Source organism: Batrachochytrium dendrobatidis, assembly GCF_000203795.2.
Source record: "Batrachochytrium dendrobatidis JAM81 unplaced genomic scaffold BATDEscaffold_12, whole genome shotgun sequence".
NCBI lineage: Eukaryota > Fungi > Chytridiomycota > Chytridiomycetes > Rhizophydiales > Batrachochytrium > Batrachochytrium dendrobatidis.
The window spans coordinates 675,568-692,982 of NW_006281110.1; the positions used below are offsets into that span (position 1 = coordinate 675,568).

The following is a 17,415-nucleotide window of genomic DNA, read 5'->3' on the forward strand; positions in this document are numbered from 1 at the left end:
AACAAGATGGGATATTTAATAAAATTTAATCATGCTTGATTGAGAAGCGGAGCTTAATGAAGCGCAAATTTACATCAGCAACACATGTTGCACTGCAGTGACGATAATTGGTAATCTAGATGGATTTGGCATTGAGAAAAAACGCACCCAAGTCTAGTCTATGAAGTGGTATTAAATATATTTTATCATTTTGAATGGGTTTGATTATGTCAAGGTTAGACTATAATGAAACAGCCGTGTTGGATGGGTCAAGATGTGTGTTGATTTGACCCATGAATCACTTGAACCATTGGAATCCATTTTAGGGTTTTAAAATATGAATGGTTTGTTGTTTATACAGATTGTTTGATGGAATAACAGACCGTTACCCATTACACTAGGTTTTTCAAACACTAGTGCTTGATTATTTGAGCATTTATTACGTGTGCAAACTTGAAGCAGCAGTGCAAACTTCCGCCAGATTACGTCTTCGAGGGAAGCTCGATAGAGTCCATCCATAATGAAGCCAAATTGAGGAGTGTTCTTTCCAAATCCATGATATCATGCGGCATGACTCTGAATGCACATCACTTATCTAGATGAATCTGCGGCAAAGTATCAATTTGATATGTCTAAAAGGTGGTGAACAGATGCAAGATGGCGAGGAATATATCAGATTTTATTCAACTGAATGCTTTTAAAAAGTACCAGCGGTTTTAGAACAAATGGATAACGACCGCAGAAAGTAGGTCATTTTGGTTTGGAACTTGGCCTGTCGAGTCAAGATTGAGCCGAATAAAGTTGGATTTGACAAGTGTCATTGAATGTGTTTTATGAGAGGGATCGAGTAGTATAAAGTGGAAATCATGCTCAAAAACAATACGATTCACGAGTGTTCTTACAGGAATCAGCAAGCACATTAACCATTCCATTCAATGCATCTTGCACATAGACAATCCATATCATTCGGCTTTCAACTGCTTCAATTTTTTTACATTGAATTTTTGGCACTCAACCATATCGCTGTCAACCGTTCATCATGCCACCTAAAGCGCAGAGAGAGAAAAAGGACAAGGCCATCGAGGACAAGACATTCGGTCTTAAAAACAAGAATAAGTCGGCCAAAGTCAGTCGATATGTGCAAGAAGTAACTAAACAGGTAACATTTATTCTTGCATGGATTTCAAAACAATCGATTTTTACTACTCTGTAAACCAGAGTCGGTTAGAGTTTGAACCAGTTGAATTTAATAGTTTGATGATGTATCCATGCATGGACTGATGAATTGATGATGAATTGTAGGTTCAACAATCTGGTAATAAAAAAGAACGAGTGAGTTTACTGTCATTGATTCTTCATACTGAATGCTAGTATGTCTTTATAAGCAAATGCTATTTCTTTTGCAGTATTGCTCAAGAGGGATTGTGATGCAATCGGTGTTGGATTGTGCCATCAATCAGCTTGGACACTGCTGAACCAGTGTGATGAAAACTATGCTCCACTCTTTGGATTGCACGTTTAGCTCAAATTCATATCAATTATATTGTAACTGTTTTAAGGATCTAGCTGAACAGCGCAAGAAGGAGCAAGATGACAAGAAGAAGGCAGAAGAGCAGAGAAAGGCTGAGCTTGCCGAGCTTTTTAAGCCTATTATAACCCAGCAAAAAGTTCCGTTTGGTAAGATGATCTGATGATCAAGGTTGAATATATTGGCAGAATTTAATTGTGTTGATTAGGTGTGGATCCCAAGACAGTCCTGTGTGCATATTTTAAAGCAGGCCAATGCCAAAAGGGCACACGATGCAAGTTTTCTCATGATCTAAATGTCGAACGTCGATCAGTAAAGTTGGATGTGTATACTGACACTCGTGCCAAAGAAGGTGTGTTGATGTTACAGCTGTATTCATATAAAATGGAGGATTATTTTGCAGTGTTTTGGAAGACAGGGTGTATATACTCGTTGCACTTTTCTGCTACAAGTTGATGTGCTCAATCCTTTGTTGTATTACACAACTATTATTTTGAACTGGGATTGTTTTTTGGCATATCGATACGTTGCACAATAACCCGAATCATTCATTACAGTTTTGGTGTTGTCAAACTGTTGTATTCTAAATGATTAGATACGCTTGCGTTTTAGTTCAAGAGAACATTTCAGGAATGCAACTCTACATGCCAATCAGCCAATGTTTGGAGATTGAACAAGTGTGAATGCTATTTTTATTGTTTCATTTTATATGAATAGGGTTGATTTATCAGTCAATTGTAAATGATTTGTTTTTCTGGTGATGTTGCTGACAATGTAGTTTGATATTTAAACAGAGGACGGGATGGAAGGCTGGGACCAGGAGAAACTGGAAGATGCTGTTCGTCAGAAAAATACAGGAGACAACAAAAACAAGCCCACAGATATTGTGTGCAAGTATTTTATTGATGCTATTGAATCTCGTAAATACGGCTGGTTTTGGGAGTGGTAAAGTTGAATTTCTAGTTTTTCAGATGTTGGTAATGTTGTATTTGAAGGGGTCAGATGACTTATTGGAATGTTATGACTGTTGTGAATGTTAGTCCGAATGGAACCAAGTGCAAGTATCGACATGCCCTGCCACCTGGATTTGTGCTCAAGAAAAAGGAGACGGAGGAAGAGCGCCGAGAGCGCGAAGAGAACGAAAAGGAGAATCAAATCACGATTGAAGATTTCTTGGAGACAGAGGTAATGAATATTTGAAAGTATCAGATAAATGACTGTACTGACTGCCGTGGAATGAACATTAGAGACACAACTTGGGAACAGGATTGATTCCAGTGACGGCAGAGTCATTTGCCAAATGGAAAATGGAGCGCAAAGAAAAGGAGAAGCGCGAGCGTGAAGAACAGCTTCAAAGTAAAATGGAAGAGTTTAAAAAGATGAAGGCCGGCATGAAGACGGGCATGTCGTTCTCTGGTAAAGAACTGTTTGACTTTAATCCAGAGTTACGAGGGGATGATGATGACGATGCAGATGCAGTGGATGACTACACAGGGTATTATAACCAATCAAACGAAGAAGAAGCGTCGGAAGTTGTAGTGGAAGAGAATCTATTTGAAGATGTTGCAGGACTAGAAGATGAATAAATTGTTAGTACTAGGTTTGTGTTACCTGAATGACGATGGGGCGTGATGGTCATGTGAAGAGTAAGCGATATGATTGGCTGCAGATTCCGAATCAGCCGAATTAAAATGCAAGTCAGATTTGATATCAATATTTGATGAAGTTTTAGTAAGTTTTGAATACAAGACATTACTATTCAAGACACAATCAAGTCAAGTCAATATCTTGTATTTCAACTATCGATTGTCAAAACTATCTTTTCGGAACAGCGTTTAGCAATGAGTGGACGCGTTGTTCCGATCCGAAGTTTTTTAGAATTTAAAAAGTTATAAACGACTATTTCTACTATTCAACAAGTGGTTTAATTGTTAAAGTAAGTCGAATGTAATAGTCTAGTTTTATTAATTCAATGAATTGATTATATTGTATTAATGCGATTGAGTTTATTTTAGCTGACATTGCATTTGAAATTCATTCACATTCCAATGACTCAAGAATTGATACCACAAGACTCCAACACAAGTACCAACAGCATCGACTCTTTTATTAACAACAGCGATCATTTGTATTGCAGTCCAACACCTTCTTCACATCGCATGTTCCTATACGGAGCAAATCCTGACATTCGCATTCTGAACCCGTCTTTGAATTCAACTAATAATCACTACAAACCAAAGGCTCGTACTGCTCAACCATCTGATACTGCCAAGGCATTTCGTATCATTGACAATCTTCTTCTATCGCTTGCTCCAACAAACTATAGCATTGAGAATAGACTTCGAGCTTCTTGGAATTTAGCAATGGTTAAAGCTACTCCACGACCTACTTCTATTGACAGAGTGGTTCACTCGGTCTCATCCATGTCATTGGGCATTGACAGTATTGTCGTCATTTATGCTTCTCAAACTGGTACTGCAGAGGCCATTGCTCGACATATTCATGGAGAAGCCCTTTTAAGAGGGTTTCAGTCGTATTGTTTCCAAGCAAATGATGTCAATCGTATTCCTTGGCTTGAAAACAACATGCTTGTCTTTGTATCTTCCACTACAGGTGATGGTCATCATCCAGACAATTCAAACTTACTCTGGAAATGGTTGCGTCCTGGAAGCACTCCTAATCCTGCTACTGTCTTGGCTGGAAAACCTTATACTATTCTTGGGCTGGGTGACTCAAACTATACCAATTTCTGCACACCTGCAAAACGACTGGATCGCAGATTGATTCAATTGGGTGCAAAATCAGTTTTAGCTAAAGCGCTCGCTGATGCTTCGGTCGGCATCGAGTCTGTTGTTGATCCTTGGATCGAAAACTTGTGGTTGGTTCTCAACTCCATATTAACGCGCGACCATCTCAAGGCTGCTGCTTTCGCCAAATTGCTTGTCAATCAGGCTGGCTCAAGTGTGGATTTAAACAAGGATTTTGCTTCCAATGATATCACTACTTCCAATGCACGCACCCAATCGGGTCGTCCTCGATCTTTTGTTCGCTTAGCTCGTCAATCCTTTGCTGCATCTACTGCTCAGTTGGCAGCTACTTCTAATCAAAACGATGTGCATGATTCTGTCAAGGCTAATCTAGTCAATCCAAATGACTGTTATTCTGGAAGACCTATGCATCTTAGCCACATGGATGTTCTTGCTTCTTCCTCTAAACTTACTGGTCTTGCCAAGGCTCCTGTCCAGCTGGTGGACTTGCTTGCATCAGAAAATACTCGTGATTATTTAATGCCCATCAATCAGCTCCTTCCTTGTCTCGATCAGCCTCCATCTCACAATGCTCCACTCATGGCCAAAATATCCAATGTACGGTGTCTAACTGGTCAAATTGCTACTGACAGGGTACTTGAAATTGAATTGGATTTAACGGGTTTGAATTGGAACTATGCTGCAGGCGATGCATTCGGAATACTTGCTCCCAATCCTTCAGATTTAGTACAACGGCTTATTGAACGATTGAATCTAGGTTCTGGCAATCAGATTGTTGAGCTTTCTCCTAAACAGAAATCGGATCTTCCATTTACCACTGCAACACCACCAACTTATACCGAAATCCTCACTTATTTTATTGAATTGCATGCGCTTCCAAAAAAATCATTTTTCCGGCTACTAGCAGAATACACGACCAATGTAGATGAAAAGAAACAGCTATTGTTTTTGTGCAGCACACAGGGATCTGAATCTTTCAAGAATCTTCGAGCTCAGCAGCCCAACATTTTGGATATTCTTTCCACCTTTAAATCATGCAGTCCTCCGTTTAGCATCTTGATTGACTGTTTGGGCTGTCTACAGCCTAGGTTTTACTCGGCGGCAAGCTCTCCGATTGAGCGTGCTCGCATTCGGTTTGCCTTTAATGTTGTTTCATATGGTGTCAACGATCCTTGCACTAATACACCAAAACCTATGCGTGGATTATGCTCTTCTTGGCTTGACAGTCTTACTGGATATACCACTTGTCGTTCATGGGTGGATGTGTCCATGAATGATGTTTATATTCCAATCTTTCCCCGTGTAGCAGCAAGTGCGTTTCACCTGCCAAAAGACATACAACACTCTCCGATCCCACTGATTCTTATTGCCTCTGGAACGGGCATATCACCCTTTATTTCATTCCTTGAATCTCTCGCCGAGGCAAAACGACTTCATCCAACTGCATACACTCCACGACCTGTATGGCTTATTCACGGACACAGATTCGATGGCGATGAGGGTGACAGTCTTTACCATTCTGAAATTCAGTCGTATATTTCCTGTGGCATTGTAACCGAGTTTGTCGAGTGTGTATCGCGGGGAGAGCATCCGTCTATCCATTCCTATGTGCAGGACGCTGTATGGGCAAATCGAAAGTCTATATGGGAACTGGTTGATGCTCACAATGCATGTCTGTACATTTGTGGATCCTTGGCTATGGGAAAGGGTATACATGACATGTTGATAAAAGTCATTATGGATTTGAAAAATGTTGGTAGTGTCGAAGCAGTACGAGTTCTCAATGAGCTAAGCGATGGTCGCTACTTGCGTGAAGTTTGGGGATAATTGTATCGAGTTGTAATATATTTATATGAATTTTCACTAGTATTTTTTTAATGAGATTGGGTGTATCATTTCAATACCAGTAAAAAAGGCAACAAAACAGTTGATTTATTCCAGTTTCTTTACAGCTCAGTCTTGTCATGTTCAATCACCTCGATACGTTTACAAACGGTGGGAGATGTTGCTTCCATGTAATACTCGCATTTACTGGGCTCATTCACACTCACAATCTTAAACTCTGTTCCACATCGTAAAACGAGTTCAACAGATCGCGATGGGCCATTCCAACACTGCTGACCATTCTCAAACATCATGGCCGTATAGGGCTCACTCGGCTTGGTAGTATCGCGTCTTCCCCATCGAGTAAACGATCTATAGCCATGTTAGTCTAGCCGCAATAAAACTGTTCAAGTACAAAATAAAGCGGAATGGGTTAGACTTACCCAAGAGTCACATCGCCTTCTCCTTTGATGATTTGTTTTACAGTCTCAAGTGGACAGACCTCATAAGTGTATCTAAAGATTTATCATTAATCAGAAAAGTCGAACACATTCAAGAGTTGGTCTATTCAAAAAGTCGAAACTTACTCGGGTGCAACAAACTTGATACACTTTTTATATAGACCCTCCCATTCATGATGTGGACCCATGTCCAATTTGTCCATATTGACAATATCGTCTAGTTGGTTTTGCATTGTTTGTAAATCTCGCTCGGCATTTTGAAGCATTTCTCTTGCCTGGTTGGGATTTTTGTAGATTGCATCTGGATCGCCCATTTCCATCAAGTTTTGGTATAGCCATTTCCAACCACTCCAGTGCACGGGAGCCAATATACCATCCTTGATGTACAATGCAGAGTAGTATACCGAATAAGCGACACATACACCAAAAGGCACATCGGTATCATTACAGGGATCAGGCAACACTTGTTCAATCTCGTCGACCGTGTAATCTTGAATATTTTCTAGTTGCTGCGAATCACTACTAGGAATGATTTCAGCAGAATCAATTCCGTTGAGGTTTGCCACATCGATAAGAGACTGAATGATTGGATCATTACGAATACTTTCAGGCAGTGTGTATAATTTGGTGATAGCGTCAACAAGCGCATGATGTTTGGATTGAATCGATTGAGCTGCATGAAGAGTATGTTTATACTCGTTACGCAGATCTTGTAATCGAGTAGCACAGGCAATCTTTTTATCCAGATTTTCTTTTTGAATCCTTTGTTTCTCGTATACTTTGGCTTGCTCCAAAATATCTGTTCATGTTTAAAGGTCAATTCAAGCATCACAACATATTGGATTGATTTGAGATTACCTTTGAATGTAGAAATACGTTGGTTAGCCACTTTGATTGTTCGACCAAGCGCCTTGGCTTGCTCCTCTCGGTTCGACTTTCCAGCCTCAGCATGAGCAATCAACTGTTCTCTTTGTTTAACACCCTGCATCAAACATGGTTAGAATCTACACTAACATGAACCTGATATGAAGTTGTAGATTCATGCATGACAGACTGATTACCTGGTTGATGATGGCCATTTCTGCTTCCATGTTTATTTTGTATGCATTGGCAGAAGCAATACAATTATTGGGGCACTTGGTGGATCCACTGAACTCGTCACTCCCATCACAGCATTCTGGATCTGTTTTACATGAAAATCAGTAAGCCAACACTCGATGAATATCCCATGAATTCCATCTTTATACAAAGTATTCAAATACTTTACCGCATACACCATCATTGACTCGAGAGCTTGGAATAGACTGACCAATGTGCCCGACATTCTTGCAGTAGAATGATGAATTGGCACAAGCAGAAGTTCCTGGTGGTTATCCATAGAATGAGTTTTTGAATTGAGTATTCATACTGATTGACATACCAACACATGCAAGACTATTGAAACCGCATTCAATAGATTGAATTACCTGGTTCATCGCTGCCATCAGCACAGTCGCAATAGTCATCATTGACAGCAGTCATTGAAATAGTGGCGGATTTGTCCAAACATGTAAATTGTGTAGTAGAAAGTTGATACAAATGTAGTTCTATACAATGTACAGAGTATTCGTCAGTAGAGAAAGGGTTTCGTTGTAATGCTTTTCAGTCAACTCAACTAGAGGGATGAACTCCACGAGAATTAAAAGATGACTCGGCTGAAATGAAAACTGCCATTACAGCCATTATAATCACAAGAGCTCCTGTCATGATCAGTCCTACTAATTGTTGTAATATCAATCGCAGATTCAGCAATCTTGACCAGATTCAATAAAAAATTAAAAACTCGATTTATTTGACGCGACCATCGCTTTTCGCCTGAGGATGGCGATTCACTCGATATTGATTTTATTGGATTTTGAAATCAAGTGTGAGCAATTTGATCCGTTTTTCAATATTATTGAATTGCTATTCAATTCATGACACATGTCAGTCTTGTCTAGTTTAATTTCATGTAAATTACAGTATATCTGAATAGTGACTTACACATACGCTTTCCACTAGACGTTTTACTTTGTTGAGATGCCACCTATATCATAGTTTTGGTCAGATCTGTCCTTCAAACTAGTCTATTACAATATAAATTAATAACAACCTTGGCAATTCCGGGTGATGAATGCTCTTTTTTAATCTCCATTGTCGCCAAAGGGGAATCATTGGTATGTCGAGTATGAATGCGTGATATCGTTTCTGGTTTATTATCCATTGATGTTGAAACTGGAGGAGCATTCGCTGACCATGTTTCGGTGCTTGCAATCAACTGATCCACTGTCATACTAAATATTTCTGCTCGATGCTGTTCATCCAGCGATACAACATTTGCTGTTGATGTCAATTCATCCGCGCATGGCTTGGATACATCCATGTCCATATCTGATGAACATGCAGTGTCTGATATGGTAGCATTAGATCTCAGCTGCTGTTTTTTTTCCAAAGATGTTTGCAGTTGCTCAAACAAATCTGGTTCGTTGGACCATGTATGACCCAAGATTGGATTATATCTATACGATTCCCTTGCTACGTGTAGCGCATCTTTGGTAAAATACAATGATGTGCGCTATACAGACGTTTTAGTATCCAAGACTAGACATTGCATACAGTAATCATTTATCCACTTACAACTCTGTTTGCAAGCACCTGGCATAGTGTGGGCGATTGATAGATTGTGCCTTCCACAATGTAATATACAGCAACCAAATCTACTCTAGTTGGACTAAGTCTAGTCTGTTTTCGAATAACATACAGACTGGGTTGAGGAGTGAAATACCAAAGCGTATATTCTAACCCTTTCATCTGTCTAAATGCATGTTATATTCCCTTTGTGAGTTGTGGTTTAGAGTCGAAAGGGTTTATCTGATCAAAACCCAAACCTCCTTACCGTCCATCCAACTGTTGTGCTTGCAGTTCATTGTGTCGAACTTGCATCTTGAGTTGCTCATTCAGACATGACTTGTCATAGAACTGACTCATGGAAAAGTAGTCCAATGCATTATGTTCATTTAACCCCAACTAATACAAACATAACATGTCAGTTTCTAAACAAGAGTTGAAATGTCTGATATAAAATGACTCAACTAATTGTAAAAATGCAGTGTCCTTGAAGGACATGGTTGTCAAGTCTTCTTGCTCCATTATCAATGCAATGGCCGATTTGCCAATAAAAAGCGAAACAAGTCAAGCTCAATCCTAGAATATCACATTTCATTTCATTCCCAGTCTGAATTTATCCTCGAAGCAATTGCAACTCTGACATGAGCGATTGCATGTTTGCTACATCATCACTACGTTGAATATACTTGGGTTTGATTTCTAGCTCATGCTGACTTGCGTGTTTGATTGTATACACTTTGCTAGCACCGTGTTCAGTCAGTGAATCTCGCCAGTTTGGTCTTGAAGATGCTGATATCCATCGTTGATTACTTTGACTGCCGCGTATACTTCCAGTCGATCCACTCTCACTACTCTCAGATGACGATGGGCGGATATTTTTGTCAGATTCAACTCCAGGCCACAGTCCAAACAGATGATCTAATTCAAGCGCAGCTCTCGATCCTCTAGATACAGACTGTTGAAGATTAACTACAGATTCAGATGACGGCATATTTGGTATCAACATTGCTGCTGCTTCCGAGTCCTTTTCCGTCTCGTTCAACTGGCTCCATCCGCGTTTATGCCATACCACTCGATCGATATGTCGTTGAAAGAGATTGTAGATGTCTACTGTGCTATCATCCACTACAGCAACATGATTGACAAGTTTACACCCAGTAATTATATTAAACGGCATAAACATCACACTCGAGTCGTTGCAGCACGCATGTACGTGTTTCCTATATTCCCCTTGATTTGAACCATTCTGTTTTTGATCCGAGGTTTCAGTCTCATGTGTTTGGCATTTGTTGAAATTCACTAAAGCAAAAATCTTGTGGCAACTACTGCATGTCATATGGTTTAAATATCCCCATATCCTAGAATGATGTTTATTGTCAAGTATTCAAATTAGAATCGGTATTATAAAACAATATACTAGATTGCATCAGCCATAATATTGGTTGCACAAAAACATGCCACTGGTGTATGTGCTTACCTCCAGTATACCATTTCCCAAGAATTGACACTAATATACATTGCAACAATATACTCGTACAAGTCAAAATTTCCATTACTATATGATTGATATGTTTTTCAACATGCTGTTAGTATGTACATGTTTAAAAAATGACGAGATTCTCAAATGGAAACATACATGGTGTGCCGAGTTGTAATTTCGCCATGATAATCAATTGATACTTTTGCCATGTCACATTGCAGACTTTGGTGTTTGTTTGAAGCATAAACCTTTCCGCACGCAGTACATGAGCTGATTGCTGGCAATCCATTCTGTGTTTGCATCAATTCACCTATTTTGATCAAGTATAATTGACTGAAAATATACACGAGTAAATAACACTTGTTTGACAAGTAATTGAAACCTATTGACATTGCCAATGCATTCAAGCATGCCTTTTGATTTTGTCGTGTGTGTCATTGATATGGTGCAGTTCATCTGGCTGAAATAACTTGGCAAGTCTATTTCATCATCCCAATATAAAAGTACAGTGATTAGCAGTGAACATATTGCTTGACAAGGTTACTATTCAATATTAGTTACGCTGAATAACTTACCGTCCCATTAGCAGCTGACCTATACATTTAAAATCAACACACGTGTCTATAATAGAGTTGATCTGAGCGTGGATATATTCAAGACAAGTTTCTTCCAAACTAGACATTTGCAAAAAACTTGAGCTGATAAGTATACTCACAACTGTTTTTGAATCTACAGCATACTCAACATTACAGTATTAATATTAGCTTTTGGTTGGTATCTACTTGAATAGTCTTACTAACCTAGCTGTACTTGCTGCTTTGTAATAAATAGAATCAGCCATTCAAACACATGTACATCGCAGTGAACATCTATTTCAATAATATCTGCCTTTAAGGTTTTTTCAGACAAACATGATTCAAAATACTTCATCTCACGCAGTAAAAGTGATTTCTTGCAATGAAAATCGCGCATGACTATCAGGAATCAAGATATTAAAATGAGAATGTTTACAAAACTTGAATCTAGATTGTACATTCTTACCATTGCGAGCTTCGTCGTAAACATGAATCACCATGTCTTTGCGAGGAATTGAAACAGAGTTTGAATGACTTGGGTTGATGCCTTCTGATTGATTTTTCCATGTATTCTGCATCAGTGGAGCCTCATATCCTAGTGTTTGAAATGCAGATTGAGCTGCAGTGCTTCCTCCACACAATCGCGGGTTCTGTATATTTTGCACCTGCTGTCCTTGTAATCCCACCGGTCTAGTCACAAGAATTCCATTTACAATTGATTCTGAAAATGTGACATTGCGCTGACTTTCATTTGATACGGTCAAGGAGTTTCCATGCAATCGTTTATATATTTTATTTGCTGTGGCAAGCGACTGTTCCCGTGATTTCTCCTCTGTCAATGTCTGTTGTCGATCATTAGGTGAAATAGGTTCATGATATATTAAAGTGGAAGCAGCTGAAGATTTTTTTGTAGATACTGCGGATGTAGGTCTAGATCCTTGTCGATAAAGGGGTCGTGCTAATGAATGCTGATCCGATCCCAAGGCTGTTGGTGATTGAGAATGCTGTAATTTTGATGTTTTTGAAAACAAATCTGCTCCAGACGGTGATGTAGATACTGCATTTGCAAGTATATTACGCAATGCCTGCGATGCAGTTGTGGATACTATGGGTTGATACCTCTCAAAAGTGTTTGGTTTTTTACCTTGGCCAACCCAACAAGGTTAGCATTCGTGTTTCTACCGAGTAAAGATGACATACTGGTAATATTGACATACTGTTGACTATATTTTTGTTACGTTTTAATGACACTTGAAATGGTGATGCTGAGCCTGTAGTACATTTTGCTGAAATTCCAGCCGTCTTGGAGTTTATACCAATACTGGGTGATACTGTTCTTCTGGTATCTGTTCATGCAGTTATTCATTAATGATTAGCACTGAAACTTGACTCGAGTCTTTTAAATTGAACAATATGCCTGATGTAGTAGCTGGTCATTGTACATTCTTGTCAAGCAAGACTCGACTTACCGCGCTGAGGTACGATTTTTTCGTAGATACGCACGCTGCGGACCTCTGGCACTAGATATGGATTAGAGTGTGCATACATGCTGTAAATGGACAAGTTTTTTCGTAAATGAAACTCAAAGTAAGAGTCGAGGTATAATAAACAGTCGGTATCATGAAATCATTCGCGTCAAAATTGTGAATTTGAATCACTCGCGGATATTGGCAAGGGATGAAAGTAGAGATGAAATAATTGGCACGTCAAAGCAAAGGTATTCAACTCTCCTTGTTGCAACCACAACCAGTATTTACGTGACATGAAATTGCGGCAAGCGTTCTTGTTTCAAAGCCAGAGATGATTGCATGGTCATTAGTGTTTTAAACTCGTGGTTTTTGATTTTGTTTGTTGTAGCCTGATATTTTCTCGAGTTGATGATTTGAAAGTGTCAAGACTGCAATCATCGCGTGAACACTGCTACCAATCTGGTTGATTATGCTTGTTTCATGGAAAACAAGAGTGAGATGAGTTAAACGACCCCATTTGTGTTTACTGTGATGGACCTATTTTCCGCTTGCTGGATTTTGTTTTGCATTTGGTTGGTGCATCAAAACAGCATCTTGCATCTCGCTTCCACAACAAGATCAGTGTTTACTGTTGCAATGCTCGTTCAATCAAGTTGGTCAATTGATCAAATACACACTTGACTGCAGATGTTGCAGCATAACCGTAAGAGTTGTATGAAAAGGAATTATTTTCAAGATTTCTAAACGATCGTATGGTTTTGGTTGCGCATACACGTTGCAAGGAGCATCCAGAAACTTTTTGGCTGGAAATTTGATGGATCATTTGTTTTCTGCAAGCGCTTGACGTATTGGGGTGATTTACCAGCACGTTTTTACAAAGGATCGTAATCATAAATGGACGCCAGTCGATCTCCAGCTGCCCGTTTGAAAAATGAGAGTTTAAAAGGTTCATATACAACCCACAATGTGAATCTGAAATATTTTAAACTCTTTTAAACTACAAAAGGATGTTGTAGATTTGGTAATGGGAGTTGCAAAAGCAACAAACTCGACCACACAAGAAGGTGCGGTTGAATGAAGTTTACGTACTTTAAATACACGTGATGCACACTGACGGTGATAATTACCGACAGCTTCTGATTTATCTCCGCTCCCATCTCTTTTGTCAATAACCGTGAGTGATCTAAATTCGCAATCTTGTCTAGTCATCATTTCATAAAACTAACTGTTTAATACATTCTAATATCCTTACTTAGAGTTTCATTTACGAGTAAATCTTATTATTTCCAACAATTTTTACGCCTGTATTCACTAAACAATCGAATATGTTGCAAATTGTCTCGTCAGTTGGAGCCAACTTTACAACTTTCTCAAGACTAACACACACATCTGAATTTATTGTGATCTCTGCTGAACTCAGTACTCCCACCAGATATCATTTAAATAATGATATCATATCTCCAGAGGGGTATTATGCGATTCAGCGGCTAGACATGGGTGTCACGATGACAGCTACTCGAGAAAATGGATATGTGTCGCCCACTGCTATTGCAACACCTAAAAATTCGCCTACTCCGTCTGTCACGTACTTGACGGAAGATTGCATTTGGCCATCGGATTATCCACCAGTCAGTAAAAGTACTTTATCCACCACTCAAACAACCAGAGTCGCTTCGAGTGGTATTCGATCTGTGGGATTACTAAATTCATTCACATTTACGCTTATCTTGACTATTCTATCGACGCTTTTCCTGATTTGAAATCCATCTTTTGTAATATGCTTATCTTGGTTTATATTTTGACAATTCTTGGCCTCCTATTTCCCCCTGGACGTTGCAGAGTTTGTATATTTTGAATATTATCTCAATTGTTTTCAAGCATTCAATTCACGCCTGTTTATTTGACAGACTTGTAGTGCTTTTTTTAATTTGTGGTTTTGCACAAGAATTAAAAGTATCACGTTTTTAAATATGTTCAATATTTGAGACTGTCATTTTGAAATAGGTTTATATTGTTCACGTTGTCAGTAAAACGGTACATTTCCTTGTACCATGACTCATGGATCAATACCATTTATCGAATATACGCTGCGTGTATAAGCGTATTGCTATCGAGTGATGAACAGTTTTTACTTTTTGAGCACACGTGCTAATCTAATGAGTCTAAAGTTTAATGATCATGGGCAATATTTTTATGTTTCAATAGCATATATACCGAGTTTATAGCATATCATCATACATTGTATGGTCACCAAGTTTGAACCCACATTCATGTATTGTGTTTGACTGTCAATATTGTCAATACAACTCTATACATTTATTGTATTCTGAATCACGGATACGATTGCAGTCTAGTTCAACAACAATCATGACACATGTCAGTAATGCAACTGTTGTTTGCATGTCAATCACCACCAACAACACCACTGTATTGTCAACCAGTCCATGACACTGACTGTTTATTACACACCAACACTGTTAGTGTTCCGTTTACATGACTAGACTGCAAGTTGTCGTATTCGTTTCTGTAGATTTGAAATTGTTAGTAATCGAGTTTTGACATTCAATTCGTGCTGTTTTTGTATATTTTTGTATATTGCTGGACATTCAACTCAACGTCTTGTTCCAAAGTAGACATGTGTTTGATGTCATGTTTGTATAATCGAAACAGGAATCCAGTTTGCCAAGTAAACGCTGCAAGACTCTTGACAACCAGTCATGTACAGTATTGAGTCGGATGTTCATACTATTGATAGCATGACAATTGACAGTTCAAGAGTTATGTTGAAGCTTTCTAATCATTGGCAATACTTTGAGTTTGCGTATTCAAGGTATTACAGTTGGCATAAAGTATTGATATTGCTGATATGACCATCAATCTATACTGCATTGAACAGGACTGCAACACAGTATCATATTTCCGCTTCCATGCTTGGGTTTAGACTGGTGATGGTTAGCTCATACGCCATTGTGGTCGACTGTGTCAACGCAGGACTACTTAAGGACTTGTACCGCCGATATTTAACCAGCCATATCATGAGCGAGCTATTGTTTTTTACTGGCCCTTTTAGCCTCCACCCTGATTTTAAGCTAGTTGGCCACGTCAATCCATTTCAACGCACCTCTTTGTAGACGGGTCAAGGCTATCCAGTCCTTAACCATGAATCTTGCTCTACACAATAGTTAAAGGGTTAGAAAGTCTACGACTATATGAGCATCTGTGTTACATGTACCTGAGCGATAGCCAAGCTGTCCCTGAAGTAAGCCTATACGCCCCTTATCTTTTAGCCTGTCCCTAGCGATCATAAAACTATTTAAACAGAGGCATTTTGCATAGTTTATATCTATAACCAGTCCATCCATTTATTACCAAAGACTATCCTACCGAATCAACAAGCTTTATCACACACTCCTATCAACAGGATGAGAATTAGATCAATTATTCTGTTTTCACTATTTTCGCTTTTTGCTAATGCAGCAGTCATCAATCCCCAGCCTGTCGATGAACCAGATAGCACGCTCGAAAAAAGAATGGTGAATGATGCCGGTTCTCATTTGGAAAAACGCTGGTATACGCAATGGAATTATAAATACAAATATAAACACCATGGACACCATGGACATCACGGATCCCGCCCATATTGGAATGGATACCAATACGTAAACTATTACGGACATAATAATGGACATCACAATGGACATCACAATGGGCACTACAATGGGTACTATTATTACAACGGACATTACTATCGCAATAATCATCACCACAATAGTCATTATAACAATGGTTATTATAACAATGGCTATTACAACAATGGTTATTATACTCAACAACAGCAACTTGAATATCAACGTCGGCTTCAATATCAACGTCAAGCTCAATATCTGCAGCAATATCAAAATTGGTATAGGCAATGGTACCGTAGATGATAGTATGATTATACCTATTTTGGTATAACCATTGTCATCAATGGCGCGACGATCAACCATACTGTCCAATTTTTTTCTGGCAAGTCCAGTATCAACAAAAACTCATTTTGATAAATGATAGCATTAGAACGACACACTCTGGAAACGTACAGTACTTGATTGGCGTGACATCAATTCTGTACAGTTGAAGATATTATGTCGATGTTGATAATAAAATGTTTTTATTGAATGAGCAAAATTTGAAGTGTTTGAAAAATGAATGGAGTGTGGATCATCATGGTACTCGTGCAATATAGCATATTTCACTTTTGGTATCATGCTTTCAGTTTCAATATTATCAGCACTGGATGAATGATACACTCCAGTCCAACAGATGAAAAAGGTGTGTTTTGTGACTGGCATCTATTTTGTTATTAGTCTAGACCAAAAATCGTTGATATCGTGTCATGTGTTTAAAAATGGAGCAAGTGACAAGTATCAGTACACTGCAATTTGATTGAGTTTTAAAGATTAAATGGTATTATAATATTTTTTGTATACTTGTTGCAGTAGGTCAGAAATACCGACATAATGGTATGCACGTTGAAATTGAATGCGCGATAATGGTATACTGGTGCAAGTATATGATGATCACACTCCATTAGTGTGTGATCATATTGCACCAATCTACTAATATACGATCACTGTATACCACACGCAACTCTATGTACACCATACTTTGTTTGATCAGTTCAAGCTATATGCGTATCAATCATA

The 17,415-nt window shown here is 38.7% G+C and overlaps 7 protein-coding genes across 7 annotated transcripts; 3 read left to right on the forward strand and 4 right to left on the reverse strand.

The window, feature by feature from the left end:
* Nucleotides 1-1,018: 1,018 nt before the first annotated feature.
* On the forward strand, nucleotides 1,019-3,093 carry BATDEDRAFT_35890 (uncharacterized protein; the record flags this gene model as incomplete). The annotated part of the gene is made up of 7 exons (XM_006681402.1): nucleotides 1,019-1,138; nucleotides 1,282-1,311; nucleotides 1,539-1,656; nucleotides 1,716-1,859; nucleotides 2,302-2,452; nucleotides 2,548-2,692; nucleotides 2,755-3,093. The coding sequence occupies 7 exons, from the start codon at nucleotides 1,019-1,021 to the stop codon at nucleotides 3,091-3,093; spliced, it is 1,047 nt and encodes a 348-aa protein (XP_006681465.1).
* Nucleotides 3,094-5,411: 2,318 nt separating this feature from the next.
* BATDEDRAFT_37360 (uncharacterized protein) lies at nucleotides 5,412-6,135 on the forward strand. Its single transcript, XM_006681416.1, has one exon. It carries the CDS (start codon nucleotides 5,470-5,472, stop codon nucleotides 6,100-6,102), a length of 633 nt encoding a protein of 210 aa, XP_006681479.1. The 5' UTR covers nucleotides 5,412-5,469; the 3' UTR covers nucleotides 6,103-6,135.
* Nucleotides 6,136-6,221: 86 nt separating this feature from the next.
* Nucleotides 6,222-8,081, reverse strand: BATDEDRAFT_91179 (uncharacterized protein; the record flags this gene model as incomplete). Its single annotated transcript, XM_006681503.1, has 7 exons — nucleotides 6,222-6,471; nucleotides 6,543-6,614; nucleotides 6,687-7,359; nucleotides 7,419-7,542; nucleotides 7,622-7,743; nucleotides 7,828-7,923; nucleotides 8,027-8,081. 7 exons carry the CDS (start codon nucleotides 8,079-8,081, stop codon nucleotides 6,222-6,224), a joined length of 1,392 nt encoding a protein of 463 aa, XP_006681566.1.
* Nucleotides 8,082-8,407: 326 nt separating this feature from the next.
* Nucleotides 8,408-9,752, reverse strand: BATDEDRAFT_91168 (uncharacterized protein). The gene is made up of 6 exons (XM_006681504.1): nucleotides 9,672-9,752; nucleotides 9,475-9,605; nucleotides 9,216-9,393; nucleotides 8,692-9,153; nucleotides 8,583-8,625; nucleotides 8,408-8,504 (listed from the first exon to the last, which is right to left on the reverse strand). The coding sequence occupies exons 1-6, from the start codon at nucleotides 9,726-9,728 to the stop codon at nucleotides 8,494-8,496; spliced, it is 882 nt and encodes a 293-aa protein (XP_006681567.1). The 5' UTR covers nucleotides 9,729-9,752; the 3' UTR covers nucleotides 8,408-8,493.
* Nucleotides 9,753-9,819: 67 nt separating this feature from the next.
* On the reverse strand, nucleotides 9,820-10,383 carry BATDEDRAFT_91178 (uncharacterized protein; the record flags this gene model as incomplete). The annotated part of the gene is made up of 1 exon (XM_006681505.1): nucleotides 9,820-10,383. The coding sequence occupies one exon, from the start codon at nucleotides 10,381-10,383 to the stop codon at nucleotides 9,820-9,822; it is 564 nt and encodes a 187-aa protein (XP_006681568.1).
* Nucleotides 10,384-11,089: 706 nt separating this feature from the next.
* Nucleotides 11,090-12,809, reverse strand: BATDEDRAFT_91177 (uncharacterized protein; the record flags this gene model as incomplete). Its single annotated transcript, XM_006681506.1, has 6 exons — nucleotides 11,090-11,165; nucleotides 11,262-11,280; nucleotides 11,487-11,660; nucleotides 11,728-12,405; nucleotides 12,479-12,607; nucleotides 12,731-12,809. 6 exons carry the CDS (start codon nucleotides 12,807-12,809, stop codon nucleotides 11,090-11,092), a joined length of 1,155 nt encoding a protein of 384 aa, XP_006681569.1.
* Nucleotides 12,810-14,055: 1,246 nt separating this feature from the next.
* On the forward strand, nucleotides 14,056-15,260 carry BATDEDRAFT_91312 (uncharacterized protein; the record flags this gene model as incomplete). Its single annotated transcript, XM_006681440.1, has 2 exons — nucleotides 14,056-14,410; nucleotides 15,232-15,260. The coding sequence occupies 2 exons, from the start codon at nucleotides 14,056-14,058 to the stop codon at nucleotides 15,258-15,260; spliced, it is 384 nt and encodes a 127-aa protein (XP_006681503.1).
* Between the last annotated feature and the right edge of the window lie 2,155 nt (nucleotides 15,261-17,415).

What these genes read in the sequence shown, in the direction of transcription:
- BATDEDRAFT_37360 (XM_006681416.1), top strand. Translation starts at nt 5,470, where the DNA reads ATGCGTGGATTATGCTCTTCTTGGCTTGACAGTCTTACTGGATATACC.
- BATDEDRAFT_91168 (XM_006681504.1), bottom strand. Translation starts at nt 9,728, where the DNA reads ATGGAGCAAGAAGACTTGACAACCATGTCCTTCAAGGACACTGCATTT. An exon ending in ACACTGCATTTTTACAATTA is followed by an intron (nt 9,606 to 9,671) that starts GTTGAGTCATTT and finishes TGTTTGTATTAG; the next exon opens with TTGGGGTTAAATGAACATAA. An exon ending in GCACAACAGTTGGATGGACG is followed by an intron (nt 9,394 to 9,474) that starts GTAAGGAGGTTT and finishes ACATGCATTTAG; the next exon opens with ACAGATGAAAGGGTTAGAAT.